The sequence below is a fragment of the Athene noctua genome, chromosome 1 (assembly GCF_965140245.1).
Source record: "Athene noctua chromosome 1, bAthNoc1.hap1.1, whole genome shotgun sequence".
Taxonomy (NCBI): domain Eukaryota; kingdom Metazoa; phylum Chordata; class Aves; order Strigiformes; family Strigidae; genus Athene; species Athene noctua.
Genome location: NC_134037.1, coordinates 140,393,994 through 140,415,972, shown reverse-complemented (window position 1 = coordinate 140,415,972; position 21,979 = coordinate 140,393,994). Strand labels below are relative to the sequence as shown.

At 35.8% G+C, this 21,979-nt stretch overlaps 1 protein-coding gene across 12 annotated transcripts in view; it reads left to right on the top strand.

Moving 5' to 3' along the window:
• ABI3BP (ABI family member 3 binding protein) overlaps window positions 1–21,979 on the top strand; it is a 192,773-nt gene that overhangs the window by 102,713 nt on the left and 68,081 nt on the right. For 6 of the 12 annotated variants that reach the window (XM_074898200.1, XM_074898193.1, XM_074898209.1 and 3 more), the window contains exons 11-14: window positions 14,308–14,382; window positions 14,940–15,014; window positions 16,275–16,340; window positions 17,550–17,630. The exons of 4 other annotated variants lie outside the window; for them this stretch is intronic. In XM_074898200.1, coding sequence (XP_074754301.1) covers window positions 14,308–14,382; window positions 14,940–15,014; window positions 16,275–16,340; window positions 17,550–17,630 — 297 coding nt within the window. Of the gene's footprint in view, window positions 1–1,314; window positions 1,390–14,307; window positions 14,383–14,939; window positions 15,015–16,274; window positions 16,341–17,549; window positions 17,631–21,979 lie in introns of all 12 variants that reach the window. 2 more of the 12 variants (XM_074898168.1, XM_074898218.1) reach the window with 2 other exon arrangements.

Genomic DNA, 21,979 nt, shown 5'->3' with positions numbered 1-21,979 from the left:
CTTCCAGCAGAATTTTTCTACTACTGGCTGTATCCTCTTTCTATTGACTCCAGTGGAAGTCCTAATTAAAATTTCTGGTTCCCTTTGTGTTTGCAGCAGCTCACACCTGAAATATAAAGCAGGATGCATCTAGTTCTGGCTGCATCATGGCTGTTACACAAATGATTACTGCTAGCAGATTTGACTGAGTGATTCAATTTTGTTTTTCAAAGTAATGCTTTCTGTCTATGTGATCTGCATGATTGACATCACATAAAATTTCCATTATTAAAATTAACCTCTGTGATAGAATTGAAATAATTACTTCCTTGATTTTCTTCTGATGACAGATTCATTTTGATAGCGTCAGTGGTGATGCAAAAGGAAAATTTTGTATTGCATATGACATGATGTAATTGTACTTCTCCTGAAGGAAAAGAGAGCTCTACTGATTTTTTCATAGACATGTCAAGGAATGACAGATTTCTGATCTAACTATTGCTAGTTTGGTGATTTGGAGCAGCATCTACTTCCTTCTTGCATTCAGAATTCTAAATTTTCCAATGTTGCTTTTGTTGCCTGTATTTTAATCTCCAAATCATACAAAATTATGAACACAAATCTAAACTTGAGGTTATATTTTTATATATATATATATATATATATATATTTAAAACTTTGATTAGATTTGTCTAAAGCACAGATGGCATACTTACAGGATGATGTATGATAAAGAAAAGTTCATCAGCATTTGGAGGACTGAAATACAGATCTCCAATGAAGAGGACTGCTCAAGCTTTTCAATAAATGTATTTTTACATAATCCTATTGACTCACATTAATGTCATACTCTCTCTTTTGTCTTTTTTTTTTTTTTTATTTACAGTTGCAAGCAGATTTCCAGAATTTACTGAAGCTAAATGATCAATCTAATTTTTATTCTAACTTTTAATCAGGATTTTTTTTTAGCATAATCTATCTTGCTTGGTTTTTGCCATGCTTTTAAAGTTTAAAATATTGAATTTAATCAAGATGTGTCACTGCTTAATTTCAAACTAGGTGCTCATAGTTACTGATGGATGTTAATCATCAAATTCTTGTGACTGATGAATCTTTATATTATGATAAGGGAAAAAGCGATTTCATTCATATTCCACACACCTTTTTAAGTGACAAAGTTATTTGTGGTTTTTTTCTAGGTTGGAACTGCTTTTTTTTTTTTTCTTTTTTATTAAATTCCATTGGTTTCAGGAGTGATTTATAAGCCAAAATATAGATCCATACTGTGTCTTGTAATATTCTTAAGTAAAGCCTTGATTATTTCTTTTATCATAGCTTCTAATGAAATACAGCCACTTCCTTCTGGATCCAGAATCTCTGATGCTCCAAAAAGTCCGTTGACAGAACTTGGTAATTACTTTCTCTGTAAATTTGAGTAAACTTCAACAGAAAATTGTCTAATTCTTTTGTTGTTCTGTGACTGGTAGGTTTTAATGCTTCAGCTGCAATAATAACATTCCGTATCTAAAATACGGTAGCCATTAGCTTTTTCTTCACAAAATTTGCAAATTTCTTCTATGTTCTAAGTCTGGTTTTGCTTTATTGTTGTGACAGGATGCTCCAGATGAATGTTTCATTTTAAAAAGCAAATAAACACAAACTCATTCAGCTATACAGCCTAACTTTTTGATGGTGGCAATTTATACTTTGCTAAAATCTGTACTCTTTTAATTTTCTTGGAAGTACCCCATAAGCTTCTGAGACTGACTCTGTTTCACAGTTGGAGTACTGTTTTGTGGGTTTTCGTGTAGTTTGCCAAATATTTGTAAATTTGGTTAAAATAGTGCCATAATTGCTAGATATTGTGGTTTAAAGAAGTGTTGTAAATGCTTGCTTATTTCTGGATTCATTAGTTGTTTGGTGATGAACTTCAGGACAATTTAGAAAGACGTGATATTTGAGAAAGTATGGCATGGCTCACATTTTGAAAATAGTTTTACCTGTGTTAGGGTCAAAATGTTATCGTCAAAATACTCTTACAGGCAGAGAAGAAACACACCTTTTCTTGCTTTTTTTTAAAAAAAGTTATATTTTATATTTATACACACATTTGCATGTATGTATCGACATATGTATTTACATAAATGAATACACATACCATATACAGATATATGTATATAGAGCTAAGAATTTATTGTTAGTGTAATGGAAATCTTGTCTATCTAATTCAAGAACCATCATTAGTCTAGGTTTTACTCTTACAGTAAGACAAAGAATATTAAGGCAGACCATGCCTCTGCATGCCTTGATCACCTGCTGTCGTAAAATCAGCAGAGAAAGAAAAATTTAATTTCTGAAGTTCAAGTGTGTGTGACCTATATTCTGTCCTAGTTCCCCTGAGGCCTTTTTTTTCTTTATTTTTCTATCTGGATTGTACCAGAGGGAGACATCTACTTTGTTTTATAAACTTTCTGTGTGGTCAGTATATTTTGAATTCAAACCTTTCTGAAAAGATAGCTTTGTTAACATATCTTTAATGTTCTGATGCCGTTGAGAGATCTTTCATAGTTCTTAGTGGATGCAAACGAATCAATGGAAGATTTTGCCAAAAGCTGTGAATCATATGGCTTTTGTTGGTATTATTTTTTTCTCTATAAATACAGAATAGAATGCTTCCAGTTGGAAGGGACCTACAATGATCACCTGGTCCAACTGCTGCATCCAACTGTATCAGGATAGTAACCTGGGATCGTATTTGTTAATGTGATAAGCTGGATTGAAAGTAAATGGGAAGCAGATTCAATGTATGAAATAGAAGTCTGTTCACTCTTTGGTTTATATTCATATTGACTATAATAGAAACGAACCCTACACGTACTTGTTTGAACACTTAATCTCAAGTATTCAGAGAAGTATAATTTTAAAATGTTGGTATAACCGCTTTTCAAAAAACCTCATCTTGATAAAGACCAGTTAAAAATACAGATGGAAATTTTCTCTTTCAGATATATTATAACCTAAATGGGCATAAGTAACTGGTGCAGATAAATTTACTGTAAAGAATGGTACTTTACACACAGTTGAATAGGAACTGTTTCTTAGAAGCAGGACAGTAGTGCAAAACCAATACATGGTAGATACTCATGATGGCCTTTAGGTAAGACTGCTCAATTCCACCTTGATGCCCTGTTTTCATTAAAGCACACTTCAGGTTATCTGTACTTGAAAGTGAAATAACCATAAAGTCTTTGTAATAGTCTTCATTATAGCATAACAGATAAAGGATACTGTTGACTACTTCAATGATTATTTCTCTGACTTCATTGTGCTATTCTTTTTTTATCTTTTCCCATTACACCTCTTTTTAAAATAAGTCTGCTTAATGTAATAGTAACCAGTTTATACAGACCTGCAAGTACTGTGAAGATCAAATATATTGGGTTTGAATTATAGCTGCTTTGATGTGAAGAAAAATATCTTAAGTAATATGGATTCATATTCATCCTAATTAGATAATGCATACCAAAGTTATATGGGGTAAAAAATAATAGAAAGAAGAGACCTTCAAACCAAACAAAAACTTGCTATTTACAGTTGAAATTAGATTTTGTACCACTTGCAAGGAGAGCGTCTGTCTCGGCATCATAAAATTTTTTTCATGTTTGCTCTTAGCTACTCAGAGTCCAGCCTTGAAATCTGTATCTCTACCTTCTGCAGAAACCAGAGAGATGGAAATGGGTAATCAGCAGATTAGTTCCATGATTTTTTCCCATTATCTTAGCATCATGTAGATCTACAAGTAGTAATGTTAAGATCTGCTTTAGAATCTCAGCTACCAACACTTACAGAGAGCTGCTTATTCACCATTCTTGTGTCTGTGTAACCAGCTGAAAAACCACGTTTGTTACTGGCTTAAAAGCTGCTTAAAGACAGTGTCATCATATCTTATCATTACCTTAGTTCTTTTCCTGCAATTGCAGATCTTAGCCCAGAAAATTTAATAAGATAAAATTCCTTGCTGATGAGAATTCTTTCGGGCATGTGGAATTCAAATCTTGAGGCCAGAAGACTGTGTTGCAAGCCATCATCTCCTTTATCATGGCCCAATTGTCTCATGTCTTGCTTTCAGGCCATCTGCCATCTTGCTTAGCTTTGCATTAGCATCATCTGGAATTGCGCAGCCTTCACTAAGCTATTTGATGTTAATCCATGAAGTCACAGGTCTCAACATTTTAAGCTCAGATTCTTTTTTCAGCTTTTGAGGAAACACAGCCTGTTTCTTCAGGATCCAAAACATGTGGTACCACAGAAGTGCAACCAACCAGATCTGGTAATGATTTCTCGTAAGATTAATCCTCTTGACAGTTAGGAATTTTCAGACGAGACATAGTGCCTCTCATTAAATAGTTTGTTCAGTTTGACATAAATGATGAATAACTGCAGTTATGAAAGTGCTGTATCAAATAGCAGTTTCTTTATGACATTTTATATGAAACACTAGTAGTTTGGAGATTTTTCCATATTTGGCTACAGCATGTAATTGTTAGCTTTAAAATTAAATCAGACTTACAGTAAATACTAAATTTAAACAGGCTTGTTCACACCTGAGTTTTATAAGTGGAATATCCTGATTTACTGAAATATTTGGATTCCTAAGAAATGAATGGAAGCTGCAGAAATTTCAACATCTTTTAAAAATGTAGCTCTTCTTTTAGCCTTTCTGTATAACCATAGACATAATTCTAAGTGCCCAGATTTCAAAACTGACACTATAAAAACATGTCATTGAACATTCAGACACCAGCTAGTTGGTCCTTAGAAAATTTCTATCACGTGTTTCTCTTATTTTATAGATGAGTTTGTAAGAGCTAGTTATCTGCTTGGGGCCACTGACAGTTATCTAAAAGAAGAGGAAAAAAAAATAGTAAGATAAGAGCTAGTTGGAAAGATTTCACTTCATTAGCATGCTAGTAGTGTAATGCCTGATGCATATGTTTTTTTAAGAAATAAATTTCTGAAGGAAATCCATTACTAAAGGGGTTACTGATTGCAAATGTCAGCTGTTCATGTGTCTGACAAAAGACAGTTTCTATGCTTCATTTGGTACAGTTCCTGCTTTGTCATCCTTTTTCCTTCTTCAATTTCAGTACCAGGATATCCTCCTCCTTGATCCTTGGAATTCTAGATAAAAATTCCATTCAGTCCCAGTTTGCTAATCTTTATTCATTATTTGTTCTCTTTTTTTTTTTTGAGTGGCCTTGTATTTCTCCTTTTTAACTCTATAGTTCAACATATTTTTGTGTGATTCTGCTAACAGTTTGGTCATTAGTTGCATTATATATCTGTGCATTAATGCATGGGTTCGGATATTGTTTTCAAGTCATACTTAATTGGTAACTTCATACTTAATTATTACTTCAGATTCTACCTTTCTGCAGAACATAATGTGTTAAATATTACCTGGGAGTTTCTTCAACTCATAAAAGAATAGATGCTGTGGCATGATGGTTCTTATCACTTCAATACAATACAGCATGATTTTTGTTTTTATTTTCCAGCTTCACATGACTTTCTTCAAGTTACTTCTACTCCCCAAACTTTTACAGCTTCAGAAATACCAGACACTGGTAAATTATAGTAATATTATTTCAGAAACATACCCTTTTGTTTGGTTGGTTAGTGCTGAAGAGTTTTGTGTTTGGTTTTTTGTTTTTTTTTATTGCTTCCATGTTGATGATTTTGGACAGTTTTTCCATACTTCTTGCATAGGATGTTGCCCTATGTGTTAGTTTTTCAAATCCTGTAACAGCATCCTTGTTCGTGGGATCAGGCACAGCACAGGCTTAAAGCAAGACTTCAGCTAGCTTACAGAGCCTGAATAATGCAGTACCGATGAAATGGGTGTGTCAGGAAAAGATTTAAATCTTGCAAGTCTTAAGACTATTACAGTCAAGTAAGGTATGATATCTTTTAGTGATAAAATTGTTTTCTTTCTCTCTCTCTCTCTCTTTGTTTTTCAATTTCAATATAGATTTTGCTGGGATTTTTCCTATGTATTGTCTTAAAATAAGAAAATAAACATATCTCAGGCCAGACATTTCTAAATAAGCTATACTTTGAGTTACAGCTTTGGAGATAGGTGGTTGTTTTTCCCCTAGCCTTTGATATGTGAGCATGCTATTAAGCATTGCTCGATCATGAACAAGTATGCACTTAAGAGGTGAGGGCAATGGGTAAAGGGTAGGAGGAGGTGGAAGGGAAAGGAAAGCAGTTCATTACCCAGGGCTTTACTTTCAGCAATGGAGCTGTAGTTTATTAAGTTCTCTACTGTATAACCCACTGATTCTTGGCATCCCAATATAGTTTTCAAGAGTTCAGTTTTGCTTACTGTTCTATAAAGCATCCTACTCCCAGGCAATGTTTTTAAATCAAGTTAGTTCATTCTGTTATATGGGATACCTGGAACCAAATCTGACTGAAAAAAATTGGCTGAAATTGAGAAACTGCATAGAGCTAAGTGATTTAATGAAGTGATACTGAGAGACTTTAATCACCTGAAATCACAATTTTTCCTAAATTTGCTGAAGAATTCTTAACTTCATGGAAAGATGTGGTATAAGTTGTAAAGCTGTTTCTTCAGATGCTATTTAAGTCATGTATGTGTAAAACTATATCAGCATTTTTTTTTAACTCTTTGTGAACATTTGCACACATGGGAAAACTGGAATAACATATTCAGCTAAGTAGTCAGTGAGGATACTTGAAATACTTAGAAAGAAGGTAGTTAATTTGGTATACAATTAAATAAATAGAAATGAAAAAATAATACTCCACAGATCAGTGGAAGGTAAAATTTCTCTCTCCAAAATCTTAATTTATTTATATGAAGTTATTTCTGAGGTGTATTTACTTTTTTTTCTTTCTTTTTTTTTTTTTTTTTTTTCTGCAGCTAGCGATACTACTGAGTTGGAAATACCCATGCCCACAATTGCTACAGAACCTCAGTTGTTAGAAACGGCACTGGGTAAAATTGAAAAAATTACTTGATTTAGTTGTGAAGATTTTCTTTTTGTTCTTAGCCTTGCTGCTGTGTTTAGAAGCTTTGCATTGCTTTAGTTGTCACCATCCCAGTAATTCATACCACTTATTGTTGCCATTACATAGATTCTCATCTGCACTCATTCATCTTTGTAGATGGAGGATCAGGGCATAGAGGTGGGTTCCTTTTGGTTGATTTGGTTTGGTTTTCTCATTGAGGTTTCTAGCTGTGGATCTGCCTTTCTAAGTTTTGGGTTTTTTTCCCTGTGCTGAGAGGACTTATCTGTGAGAGGGAATTAAGTGCTTAACATATATTTCTGTGTATGTTTCTGTGAAAAGGTTGTTTTGACTATCTTTCTACTGGCTAGCCCACTGACTGTTTTCTGGATCAAAAGGTGTTTTCTTACTACCTGCAATTTTTAATATACTAAGATTATGAAGTAGCCATAAGAATTCTCATTAGTATGAATAATTAGGTCACGTGGTTTCCACAATGACTTCCACACCCGCCTAACAGTTTGTGAAACACAGTAACATCTAGCTGATTTGCAAGCAAATTTCCCTGTCCTTCCATTTTAACAACGCAACGTTTGTCTGCTGAGTCCTGTGCTATCCATAGTAGCTCTGAGGCAATCAAGCTTTTTAACACAAGATAATATTTTTTGATTTAGGTGAAAGGAAGCCTTTTCCTTCAAGATCCACAACATCTGGCATGCCAGAAATGCCCCCAATATCAGCTGGTAATCATATCTGTATTAACTGTAGTTTTCCGGACATCTAGGCAGTCTCTCAAAAGACAGAGCAACACTTTGCTAAATGGAGGATTTATTTTGACTTGCTTCATATAAAAGAGTACATGGAGAGAGACAGACCCGTTGTATCTGCTGCAACATTTGAGAAATTTGGAATGAAGTGTTGGAATTATAAAATTAATTTTTCTTATGTTTGTAAACAATTAGCCAGATTGTCTTCTGGGGTTGTCACCCTTTTTTTTTTTTTTTTTTTTAGTGAAGGATTATATATATATGGAGGCCTCTTATTTGGAATAGTTAACTAAGTGCTAACTTGTTAGATTTGGTCCTTTTGTACATTTAATGCAAAAGCTTCTCCATACGTAGAAAAAGATTTGTCTGCTGTTCTTAAGAATACCCCATAAGTTCTTAACCATGAGAGGATGCCAGTTACTGATTTGGTTAGTGAGTCATTGAATGTTGATAGAAAAGGTTCATGTAGAAGGGACCTGAACAGAAGGGTTTCAATTCCTAAAGGTTGGGAATATCAAAAAATTCCAGGAAAGTCACTAAGCACCATTTTCTTATTACCACCAATTTCTTCATCTCTGTGCATGTTTGAAAACTGTCACCAACAGTCTTGCCTCCCTTACATCTGGAGTCAAGTCCACAGTTAGCAAAGATGAGCAGTGCAAGTGAGTACAGATAGACAAGATTTGACACTGGTTTATGTATTACGTTGTGCATTTCCTTTGTGCAACATTAGGATAAGACAGTACGAGGAAGTTATTTGTTCTTCAGGGTACAATGGGATGATGGACAATACAAGTGTAAGTGGTTGAAAGATGTGCTAGAATTCTGCAGAAAAATAGTATTTGATCACTTGTTTGCAGACATCTCTCTACAGTCACTTTGCTTTACTTGTGTCAGTGAATGACATTTGTGATGCACAGAATGAAGAATTTCATTGTTTCTAGGGAAAAGTGAAGTTCAGATCTTGAATTCTGAATCCGAAGTTGAGTCTTTTGGTTCCTATACTCTTTCTGCAACAACTGTTGGCATCTTTCGAGGAAATGTAAGGAGTGCTTTGGTGAAGTGGTCACTTAGCCATTTTTATGCTGGTGGAGAGCCATTTAGGTACTGAGTTTCTAAGAATATTGCGTAGGTTGCAACCAATGCAAGACGGTTGCCTGCTGATTTGGTCACTGAGTGTTGAGATATTGCCAGGAGAAGGGATGTTTTGCCCTACATACAGACCTTTGGGCTGTTGTGAACCAGTGCTGCTTGTACTGCTGTGTGGATATCTCAAGATCATTTCCATGTCTGACCGTAGCAAGCCAGAGACCGGACCTGGAATCTACCTTGTCTACTTCACCGAGAACCACGAGGACTGTGATGGGTAAATAGCCAGTGATTCCCTTCCTCTGTTGCTAACTTTGGCAATGCTTTTCTCTGCAGCAGTGAGCCTGTTCAGGTGCTTTGATGTCCTGAAAAGTGGGTTCGTGATGTGGTTGGTCCCTTGTGGCTCCTTATTAGAAATTACCCCATTTGTAAGCTTTCTGCTGCCTTTTTTGGGGTTCTGCTTCTAGTTTTACTGTGTTACCTTGGGCTACCTCTGCCAGTTGAAAGATAGCCTTGTGCTGCTATGGGGAGTAATGCTGTGACTTGTAAGCCCGCCCCGAGCAGGGCCACGTCTCTGTCTTGATAGCACCCACGCGACAACAGCCTGTCTGAGGACCTGAAGGTGTTTTTTGTGTTTGATCTTAGCTACTCGAAGACCAAGGCTGAAGTCCACCACTCCTTCCTCTCTGGCAACCAAGCAAACGGTGATGGGTAATTAGCAAAACCCCTCCTTGATCATTTTCCCCTTTCTCTCTTGCTCCCCGTCACGCCTTCCACCCAAAGCCACCTGGCATCCTTGTCATCTTCCACGGAGGGTATGAAGACTTGTTGGTGCAGCTTGTTGGCTTGCCAAAGCACTCACCACAGTTGTTCTGCAGTTCTTTTCTTTGATCTCTTGCTTTTTCCATGGCTGACGAGCATTTTCTGCAGGGACCGAGCGGCAGCTTGCTCAGAGAACGTATTCTCGCACCTTGCCTTCGGCCGCCATTCCCCTGCTTCTCTGTGTTTTGGTAGCAGGTCTTCCTTTCTCCGACACAGTCAAATGTGACGACGTTCTTAAGAGGCAGATGCCGGCTGGACTGGCACAAGAGGACAGCACTGCAGTTCAGCTGCCCACCAGGGTTTTCTGGTCCAAGGGTGCAGCCGTTGGTTGCTTCACCACTGACTTTCGGGGTGGCCGGTTGTCACCTGCCCACACGGTTACCTTGCCATCACCTGGAAGCGGGAGTGCTCTGCTCTGCTGCTGCTTTTGAGGTCACGCTGGGGTTTTAAGAATGATGCCTCTTTTCAGCTTTTGGTGAACCACGGCATGTTTCTTCAACATTCAAAACACCAGCAGCCTTTGGTGCCTGGCCATGCTGCCGAGCTAATTTGGTGACGACATTTCTTGCAGATCTGGTAACGATGCAAGATGGGAAATGTCCCAAGAGTTATTGTTGTGCATTTAGCCGAACTGTTCTTTCTCTTGAGCCTATGTTGATGTGAAGCATAAGTGCAGAGATGAAACGACCGTACGTGAAAAGCCATATTTTCTTAAGGCACTGGATATGGCACTTGGTGGCAACGGTTGGAGATGCTCATAGAGATAGCTTCTCTCACACTGGCAGGTGTACAAGACCAGTTCTGTGAGCTGGCGGTATGTTTTGGCCTGTGAGGCAACAAAGCAGTACCTGAGCAGGCTGGTAAGCCTTCAGACCTGAAGGCGAGTGTGAGTTAAAAGTTTATGGAACCATATTAACATATCCTTCCCATTGAGATGCAGTTGGTTCCCAGATGTGTTAGCTGTGTTTCTTGATGTCTCCGTCTAAGTCACGGAAACTGATTCTGAACTGGTTTTGTGGCACTAGAGTAATCTTGTATTTTTGTCAGCTGAGTGTCATGTACTTCAGGGTGTTTTCCAGTGATGCAATTCTTGCCTATGTTGATCCTTTCAGGATCCTTCTACCCTCTCTCTTGCAAGAAATTGCTTTCTGTGTATCAGAAATTCTAGATATCTCCTCTGTTACCTCTATTTTTAAACAGTGTTTTCAAACTGAGTTGTACATCACATCTTGTCCTGCAAGGCATACGCAAGTCTGTCTTTGCCCTTCACCTCTTTAGTTATTTTTTTATGTTCTTTTTTCTTATTTTTGTGTCATATTGTCCTATGTCTTTCTTGCAACAAGCTGCTTCATCATTTGCGTCACCAGTGTATCTTCACATATTCGCATTAGAAAATCCATTCCATGTGCATTTGAGATTTTCTCCTGTCTGAAGTCCCTAGTTCCTTAGTATTGGGTTGAAACCTCTTCAGCCTGTAGGTTTAGATGATGACAAAAAGAATTTTTTGTTTTGTTTTGTTTTCCAGCTCCACTGGACTCTCATCATATTACTTTCCCGTCCCAAACATCTGCATCTGCAGAAATATCAGAAATAGAGACTGGTAAATTGTGTTTATGATACTTTCATAGCTTAGGATTTGGTTTTGCCTCAAGGATGTTACTGTTACAGGCTGTTTGTTCTGATTGCTTGGTCTTATCTGAAATGGAATTTTGTCTGCAGTGATTGGTAATTAGGCTCTAACTACATGATGATATCCTATGGCATAGGATCAAATATAGAAACCCACCAGGAATCAATATTTTTTTGGGTGGTTTTAATCTGTCATATATAAGGACCACAACTAGACGGAGTCATTATCAGTTATGAAGATATATTCTTGATTGGGACATTTTACCCTGGGCAATTTTTTTGTTAGTCATACCACACACAGTTGTTTTCAGTTTTCTCCATTAATATGCATTTTTTTCAAGTTACGTTACATTTCGTTACATTGGTACATTTCTTACTGGTGTTATAGCTCTCCAAGATTACATTTGTATTCATAGAAAAGGTATGAAAGTGTGAGAGATGAGAAGAAAAATTACCCTAAACTTGACAGTCAATATTTGAACAGTATAGTTTTGTAATTTCTGCCTCACTTTCTGGCTTTTCAGTATGTCACAAAAGTTAATTTATGTTCTGTCAGTTATATAAAGTATAATATATGACAAATTACATGATGTGTACTATATTAAAACCAGTAACTCAAAATACTGGCATCTGTTAAACTGAAACAAGCAAAGCGTTGGCAGTAGAAATACCTGATTGTAGAAATCTGTGTTAGCATATAAGTATGTAGGGGTCTTTCTACAGATGCAGATGAAATCAAAAGCACAGGTTTTTTGATGTTACATATGCACAGATCACGTGACTCCTGTTGATAAGTCAGCTTTTAGGGGGCCTACAGTTTCTGTCAAGGTATATCTGTTAGGCATATGTGACTTTTTCAAAACTTTGAGGTTTTGGTCATTTCAAGCTGGAAATCTTGTAAAGCATTGTCAAGCAATCTTACGTTTTCAGATTCCCCCTCACCCCCCCTCCCTCTTTCTGCACCAATATGAATCTCTCTCTCAGGGTTATTTACATTTTTCTGCAGTTACAAGTTCAGCTGACCTGGAAAAATCTATGCCTTCAGTTTCCAGAACACCTCATGTGCTAACAACTACTATGGGTAATAGTAATGCATAAGCTTTTCAGTTAAACCACTTTTGGTGTTTTGATAGCAATTTTGGAAATCCTCTTCAGCCCAGATATTTTGGTATCTGCCATACTTGTCTTCTGCATGAGTCATGATCAACAGTGTAGACAAAGTACCCCTTTTCACATGAGCCAAGACAGCTTGTGCTTCCTGCTGCAAAACTTACCTGATAGTGTTTCTGATCTTACATTTGTCTCTCAAAAAGCTACTAGGGCTATTTTGAGATATACTTAAATGAAGTAAGCTTGGTTTAACAATAATAATAACAATAACAATGATAATGCCTAAAGCTTAATAAGAAAATTACTTGTTTTTTTCTTTCAAGCTCGTTATACTCAGAGAGATGGATACACACATTTATATAATCTATATTGTTTATGCCAGCACAGTAAGCGTCTTTCTTACTATTTCAGTTCAGTGATTTCTTTAAACTTTATTTTATACTTGTTTTAGATGTGTGTATATGTACACAGATTTTATGACATAAAAAATCACTAAGAAAATCTTGACAGAAAACAAAGTGCTGAAGAGAATTAAGATAGTCTTTTACAGAAATATATTTGCAGTGTTTTTAGTTTTGGTGATTATATTTTTTCTGCCTTTTTTTGAATGTTTTATGCTTACAACCATAGTGTTAGAAGTTCTTTTATCTTTATATTTTCTGGATTGCTTTAAAGTACATGGACCATGCTATCTAAAGTAATGGTAAGTTAGGTTGTCTGACACTTTGGTTTCAGTTGTCATTTAACCACTAGCTTCAGCTCCCACTCTAAACCAGAACTGCTCCATTGTCAAGGTAAGTCATGCTTATTGTGGGTGGACCTCTGCATTGCAGATTAGGTATGTTATAACCTGTAACATTTTTTCTTTGTTCTTATAAAACAAAAAAGCTCTGTGTAGAACTGATAATCATAGATACTGTGACCTGTTTTTTTTATAGCTTTCAGTGGTATTCAGCCTGTTCTTTCAAGCCCTGTGACACCTAGTAAACCTGAAATAGCAGATGCTGGACCAGGTACAACAATATCTACTTAGTTCTTAATTCAGTAGCTCAAACCATGCTTTAAAACTCACTGAAATGAGTACACTGGTAATCTTCACTTTCAGTGCATGTTTGGATTAGACCCTAACAGATCAAATTTGAATTTAGATTTTTGTTAATCATTAAAATTTGTGCTTTCTCACACTTAAAATGCATATGGCAGCTCATAGTCACATGATTGTCCTTCAGTATTTTGAAAAATATGCCACATAGATAATTGAAAAAACAGCATTTATTGTATAGTAGTGTTGATGGAAATACTGTAGTGCAGCCATAGGCTGCATTCTACTGCTGTAGCGTTTTCAAAAATACTAAGGAGAGTGTATCCTTAAGGGCACAAAATTGGTTAGCAGTCACAGACACTCAGTGCTTTTGGACAGAAGCCGTAATTGGATCAGTTGTCAGCTTTCTACTCAAAATTTTATATGGTTTTAATGTCTGATTGTTCAACATGTCTTGTTCATTAAATTCATGCATTTTTCACCACACCATCTTCCTTAAGTAATGGACCAAAACTCAAAATGTTCAAAAGCTCAACTTAAAATCTTCTTTGGAAGTGCTTGAGATTCAGACCAGTTACAATGAAGGTAGGAGTAAATGAACATCCAGAATTTCTATATATCACAAATGTGATGTTTTACAGTCACTAAAACTGTGCAGTTCAAAAACCTCAATTTCTCTCTTAATGCATACCATACGTACACATACTATAAGTGTCCAATCATTAGTGAAATATGTGTTGTTCTTGTAAAAACAAATTTGGTTTTGCTTATGAAGGAAGAGTTTCTTCCATTAGCTCTTTGCTTTCTTATGACTGTCACCATTTTTTCCAACAGCAACAAGTGAATCCATTCTGGAATCTTTCACACCTAAAACTTTGCGTCCTTTTCATTGGCCAAGAGTAACATTAGGTAAAGTTGTTGTTTTCACCCAGTGAAAAACTGTGTTGAGCACTTCATCCCATATTAACGCATTTCTTCCAGCATATCATTTCACACGCATAATCGTTATTCTTTTTCCTGGTTATAGAGTCTTGTTCTTCCATTGTCATTAGGCTGATTCTTCTTGCTATATCTCTACATGAGAACATAGTTCAGGATGGTTTTACTGTCCTCAGAGAAGTAAAACTTGCCACTTGCATGAAAAACTCAATCATCCTTTTGTTAGAGTCTTCTGTCTATCTCTCTCACTCTCATGCATACGCATGTCTGATACATAGAGCTTTCATAGTGAAAATTTTAATTGTTCTGGAGACAGAGAATCTATTTCTGATCAAGGCACAACATCTCAGTATCATCTCCATTACACACTTTAAACTCATTCCACACTTTAAACTGATTTCATCAGATGGCTTTTGCATTCCATACTAAGTTGTCTTTTCTTCAATATAAATTTGTGGCATGTGTTGTTTGTTGTGGGAAACCACTGTTAAACAATTTTTGATTGCAAACTGAGCTCTTTCTTTCAGCTCCAAAAGAAATACCACTTATTCCTTCTAAACTGAAACCATCTGCTACCCCAGAAGTACAGCATGTGAAACCTGGTAATTGTGCACACCATTTTTATAAGTCGGTAGGCAGAGACATATGTTTACTAAAAATATCTAAGCAAAACTTCCCAAAAAGGACAGGAGCTATGCAATACATGAGCATCTTGACTAACTCATCATTTTAAACTCGGTCATTTGATGTTGACTAACAAAAGGAATGAGAATTAAGCTCATCAGTTTTACACATTTGGGTCCAGTGATAAAAATACAAACAAGTTCTCTAGTTTTGTAACCTTTTTAAAGGGCTGGAAGGGAAAAAAAGTCTGGGTGGCACAGGGTTTTTCTATATCACTTGTATAAACAATATATATAGTTGTTATTTCTACAATTTATTTTGCCAGTTCCCATGTCCCACTTTCATACTATGGCAAAGATGTAATCTTTGCTGTTCACAATAAAACTATTGTGTTGATTGAAAATAAAGTACTACTCTTGTGATCAATAAGTCCTCCTGCAGGCAACTCAATGGAAAGGGTTGCCATTTTAGTGGAAAGAGGAGAGCTTTCTCAAAGTAGAAAGGGAAACTTTCATATACACATGAGATTCATTCTTTAACCATGGGAACATTATCATCGTGTCGTGTCTTTTATCTTCTTGCATTTTGATGAAAAAATAATCTCTGTACTCATTTTCTTTTGATTTGGGATTAAAGGAGATGAATTTGGATCCTTTAGTGATTCAGATGCTGGATGAATAAATATTGTGGTGTGCATTACTAGAGTCCTAAAATGTTTCTGGTTTTATACCTTATAAAATAGACAGGTGAATAAAATGCAGGAGTTGCCCTTGATGTCTTGTATGTGTCTTGCAATCAGCTGCAGCCTTTGATTTAAGATTTTCAACAAGATTTTGGCATTTAGAATTTTCCTCTTTAGTATAGATTCTCTGGTATTTGTAATGGATTTCAGTCTTTTCTTAGTCAAAGACCTCATCTGTTCTTTCTCATTATTCTCCCATAACATAAAAGAAATGTAGTTATTGATTGTATCAAACAATGGATTAGGAATGTTCTGAGAAGGAGCCTTAGAAGCAGACTCTCAGACATAGCCACAAGCATACAGTGTATTTTCATAGGAAACAAAACTAAAAGGAGTGTAGGGTGTTTTGTGTGAAAGTAGGACTTAGTTGCATGCTTATCTAGTCTATTTTAAAACGAACAAACCAACCTCCCAAACCATGGAATGGTAATGCTTTTGGCTTACTGCAGATACATCTACTGATCTGTTCAATTACACTTTCATTTTTCTTTTCTAGCCCCTAAACCACCACTTTTGGAGCCTAAAACTTCTCAGACTGTTGAACAACCAAAAGTAACACTAGGTAATACATGTTCCTGTAGTTGTTGGTCACTCTTCTTTGCAGTCCAAGCCACGGTTCATATTCTGTTACTTCATCTCATAACCTTTACTATATTTAATCCATTTCTCTGAGAGGAGAAAAGTTAGGAAATAAGTATTCAGAAACACGTTTTTCTAAACTTGGGAGAAAAAGGAACGACCTTTTTTTCATACTAGTAAAATTTTGGGGATCAAAATTGTCTTTCATTTTGTTGGGAGTTTTTCTACACCAACACACTTTACCTTCAGAAAATCATTAGAAAGCCATTAGAAATAATATTGAAAGGCCAAGTGCAAGGTTAGTATTGCGGACATTAATCCTAGAACTCTCAGTGAAGGATTCCTGTGGCACTAGGTGGATATGTTAATTCTATTGTTCTTTCATGAATCCTGAATGTCATTTTGACTTGAAAAACACTGCTCAGTCATTTAATATGTCTTATTCTACTTCGTTATTTCTATAAATGCCATTTGCTTTTCCACTCTATTGCTATGAAACCTTTTATTAGAAAGCAGTCTCATAGCACTGCTTTATAACAATGAACAAAATTACTGACTGTACTACCTGAAGCTTACCTTAAGCTTTATCTGGTCGCAGATTAACCATCCTATTTAGCCAATTACAGTTTCAGCCCATGTGTGTTCAGGAGAAAAAATGTTTCTAGGACTGATTGCTCTTAATTTTTACCATTTAGGTGAAACTACTTCCTTTTTATTAACAGAATTCAGTTGCTACAGTTAGGAAGCAATTTCCTTTTTTGTTACTGATCCTGTATTTTTCCAGGTCCCTATCAGTAGTTTATTTACAGTGTTGACAATTGAGGACGTTTTTGCATATTTTGTCCACCTGTCTTTTGATGGCTTAAAATCGACCTGGAGTTCAAAAGGACAAACAGCATTATTATTTTACCTCTTAAGTATCTTCAAAAATGAAATTAATGAAAGGAACATTTTGATGTGATTGTAAACTACAATTACATACTCTAAATTTACTTACTGATTATTATAGTGAAGAACAAACTGGGGTAGTGAAGTCTTAGGAAGATTTTTGAGAAGCATTTTCAGCAAATCTGATTTCACCATCTGCTTTTGTCCTCAGTAGCCATTCATTTCTTCATTTCAGGCTTGAAGAATGTGATTTTTATGGGATACAGTGCAAAGATAATCTTATAATCCAGTATATTTCTTTCAGCTCCTAAAGAAGCAAAACTCACACCTTCTGCATCTAAACCTAGACCATCTACCAGACCCAAAAAGCCACGAACTAAACCTGGTAACTAACTTTCATAGCAAACATTTGTTATAATGTCTCACTTAAGTAGTATACTTTAATTTAAATTTATTCTGTGTGAAGCTCAGCACTTAATCATCAGAAAGATGGGGACTGAGGGGAGCTGTAGTCTTTGAGAAATATTATTTTTGTACTGAACCAAAAAACTTTGAAGAAGGCAAGAAAACTTCTAACTTTTACATCCCAAACCACCAAGTTGCATGGCCTGTCCTTGAAACAAATTGTCTTCCTGCTTTTCATCTCAAAATAAGTTTTCCAACTTAGTTCTGCATAGGGTCCACAAAATGCAAATTCTCCTGTTTTGCTGATGGTTACAGCACCTTACCTAGAGCCATAGCATTCCTACTGATTCAGTGATCCTTAGTGCATATGTAGACTTACTGAAAGTGTGGAAATAAGAGTGAAATTCTACTCTGGAATTTAGGACAGGCATATTTTATGATGACAAATGAAATTGCACCTTCACATCAGGGTTGAATTTGGTCTGTGATGTGTGTCAGAGGATGAAAGACACCTGGTATTTTCTGGAGCTGAAGAATAAGTGAATACAGTTACAAAAATATTACCAGTGTTCCATGGTTTATAATGAACTTAGAAAGCTTAAAATTGCATAATTGTACACTGTAAGAATTTATTAATTAATTCTGGAAGAGATCAGGCAATATTATTAAATTCTTTCCAGATTCTCTGTGAATTATTCTTTCACTCATAAAAAGAATTACTCTCTTCAGACCAAGTAATCCCTTGTGTAGCTTGTTAACTAAATGGTATTTATGACTTGGAACTGTCTCAAAATAGTGTGCGTAATTAGTTTTTCATGGTGATTACAGCTCCTACAACATTTTTAGTGTAGGAAATCCAGTGTTGTATTACTAGAATAATTACATTTGTCTTTGCTCTAGATGTCTATATCTGAATCCTGCATGGTCTTTTGAAATGACAGAAGAAAAAGACCAGCTCATTTGGAAACTGTTGCATAAAATTTTTTTACACCCTTGGACTGCCAAGATCAACACTGTATATTGATGTTTCCGCAATAAATGCCTATAGAACAAGTTTCTATATAACTACAAAGAAGGTGGCACGATTCTGTATTTGTACACGTGCCTCTTGCTTGTTCTCTTCCTGTTAGTGATTTCACTGATTAATCAGATGGAATACTATGAAACACTTTTTAATCATAATTAAGTTTGTAATGATCTTCCTGTGAGTAGTTATTTGTGAATTTGGCATTTTTTCTGAGGGGACAAATTATTATATTCTTGTTTAGAAATTATTATTTGAGGTATAAAATATTCAGTGCATGGGGATAACCTGGTTTTTTGGATAGGTGGCAAAAGGGTCAAAGAGCAGGATCTCCTCTGTATTCTAGCTTAAATTAAAAACTTGTGTTGTAACACTGGTTGTCACCTTTCCTTAACAGTGGATCAAAATAATGAAAAATATGTGCCGAATTCACACTTGATCACTGACTTACTAATGACCTACATTGGGTCAAGCAGAATTCCTGAAAGTTAATTTTGGCTCTCATTCTCAATAAGACTTTTGTACTGGTTTTGGTAAAGTATTTGTCTTTTTGCAGTGGAGTAAAAAAAAAATATTAAAAAAACCAAAAACCAACAACATAGAAACAATGCTCAGTTTTTCCAACAAACCAACTGTACATTCTAGTGAAAGTTTGCAGCTTTGGGGTTTTTTTTGGTATTTGAGTAATTAAATCTGTTGCTTGTGTGAAAAAATAGTTCTTGTTGCCAGTGTGGTCATGCCCAACCATTGTGCTCGCTTGTGTTATTGTTAGTGTCAATCTCTCTATCTAAACATTTCTCCAAGTTCTCCATTTTTCAGTAAAGGAAATTATAATGTATTTTCTACCATGCTTCCAACTGCACTGCAACATTTTCTTTCCAGAAATGTGCAAGGACAGCTCTTTATAATGAACCCTTGTTAAGTCCCTGTAGATGCATTATAAATTTGCACTCTCTTGTGCCTTTAGTACAAGATGCTAGTTCTTTATATGTGTCCATGCATTTCTACTTGTGTGATATGAGAATTTTGCGAGAACTGCATAACTGTTTTAACAACAAAAAAGCAGAACTTATCTGTGTAGAGCAGGATCTCAATTGCCTACTATTTATAAATTTCCATAGTCTTAATACAGTACTGAAGTTAAGATAGAGTAATATTAGATAGAATGGTGCATACATGTTGTTGTTCCTTTTACAGTCTTCTCTTCCTTACCCAGGACTGTGAGGGTCCTGGAAGGGCTTCCAAACCTGCATCTTCTGAAGTGTAGTCATAGCAGAGAACCATGCCTTCTCAGCCTATGAAAACTGCTTGATAACTTGATGCATTTATTTCTGACAATTTTCTGTCCTTTAAAGTCTCAGGTTACCTGGCTGCTCAGTGCTTACAACCCAATAATCTGATAAACTCTTCAATAATAAGTGTAACTTTTATGTCAAAGTTCTCTTATATTGTCTGGGAGTTTTATTCAGATGCTCTGCTTTGAGAAAGGTCAGAGGAAGTGAAAGGCATTTTATTTCCTCCCAATCTTATTCTTCTCTCATCATCACCCTGAGAAATCCATGTTCCAGAACAAGCTTTTCTGTTTATCTAGAAAAGTTTACATGAAATAGGAGTTATGTATCTATTAATTAACTTTTTTTAAATGGGATCAGAAGAAATCTTTACCAGAGACTTTCAGAATCTCTTTAGGATTGGGAGAAGGATGGCATTGTTGAATTTCATGTTTGAAAAAACAAAGAAATTAAAACGTTTAAACAGATCTGCATGATTCATCAGAAAAACATGGTGCAATGAATATATGGCCATAGGTTAATTCTGGAAGATTGTGCGAAGTACCTAACTTGTAGGTTAGTATGCTTCTTACTAGATTTCTTTGCTTTGATGTAGGACAAAGTGTGGTGCTTAGGTGTGGATATGTTATGCAGTACTCAGTGCTGCAAGGTGTAGAAAAGTAGCCTCCAGTTGTTAAATAGGTAATAATTCCCTGCTGATCTTTGTCATGACAGAGCAGTACTTCCACTTGTGACAATTCAGAGAAGAACTCGGCAAACAAAGGGATCCTACTAGTGGATGATTTTTCCATAGTTGCTTCTGTATATTCTCATTCTTCACCTTTTGACCCCAGCTAGTACCAGAGCCCTGTGGTTGGGAGCAAAAACTGTGATTGCACTGGCTGGGTTGGATTTTTTTTTTTTTTTTTTTAAAAAGAATGGTGCTGTCACTTCACATGAGCCACTTGATGCATTATCATTTTCAGTGACATGGCTTTAAAGAGCATTGTCCTGAGGAGAGATTTACCTACCTAGTGAACGTTAGTTTAGAGAACCCATTCCCAGAGAACATAAGGAAACTTCATAACTTCTGTCAGAATTTTCTTTCAACTTTTCAGTTCCCAGTAGAGCTTTTTCTTCCAAAACTAAAGTCTTTTTGCATCCAGAATAGCCTGTGACAATGCTGGGCAATTGCTGTGTCCTTTCACAGGATCACAGAATGGTTGAGGTTGCAGGAGACCTCTGGATTTCACCTGGTCCAACCACCTGCTCAGTCAGGGCTAGCTAGAGCAGGTTGCCCAGGACCATGTCCAGACAAGTTTTTTTAATATCTCCAGGAATTGAGACTCCACAACTTATCTGGGCAACCAGTTTACTTAACTGCTCAAATTATTTGTCCTTAAGACATTCTGGAGTATTTTGCTTTCTTAAATTACTTGCAGTAATATCAAATACATCAATCATTAACTATAAAAAATGCCAGTAAATAAATGAGACAAGATTTAAAATTCTGAATATGTTAGTTCCTTTATTCAGACTGAATAAATTAGTAAAGCAATAAAATAAATTTATATCTAAACTGACAGAGTTTTGGAAGTTTTAGGTCTCAGATTTTATTGTATTTAAAAGTTTTAAGGTAATTTCCTCAAAATTAGTGTAACTGTGATTCTTAAAATGTTTGTGAACTTTGACATGACAATTTGTCGGTAAGTCTGAAAATAAAGTTTGAAACACATTGTACAATATTCATCAATCCTTTTGTCTTTCCTAATTAAAATCTGTATCATGTTAAAAGGAGAGAAAGCATGAGGAGGTGTAGGTAATAAAAAATAGACTGAGAAGAGTCAAAGCAGAGTAAATGTGAAGTTTTAAGTTTTGGATAAGCACAATGGTTATTTAATTATTTTAGATATATTTAGGAATGAAAATGGACTCCAATTGTAAAGTCGTGCTAATATTAAACAGTAGTACCAACTCTGTCTTCAAAGTTCTTTATAATTTTCAGACTCTTTGGAAGTTCTTTCCTTTCAAACC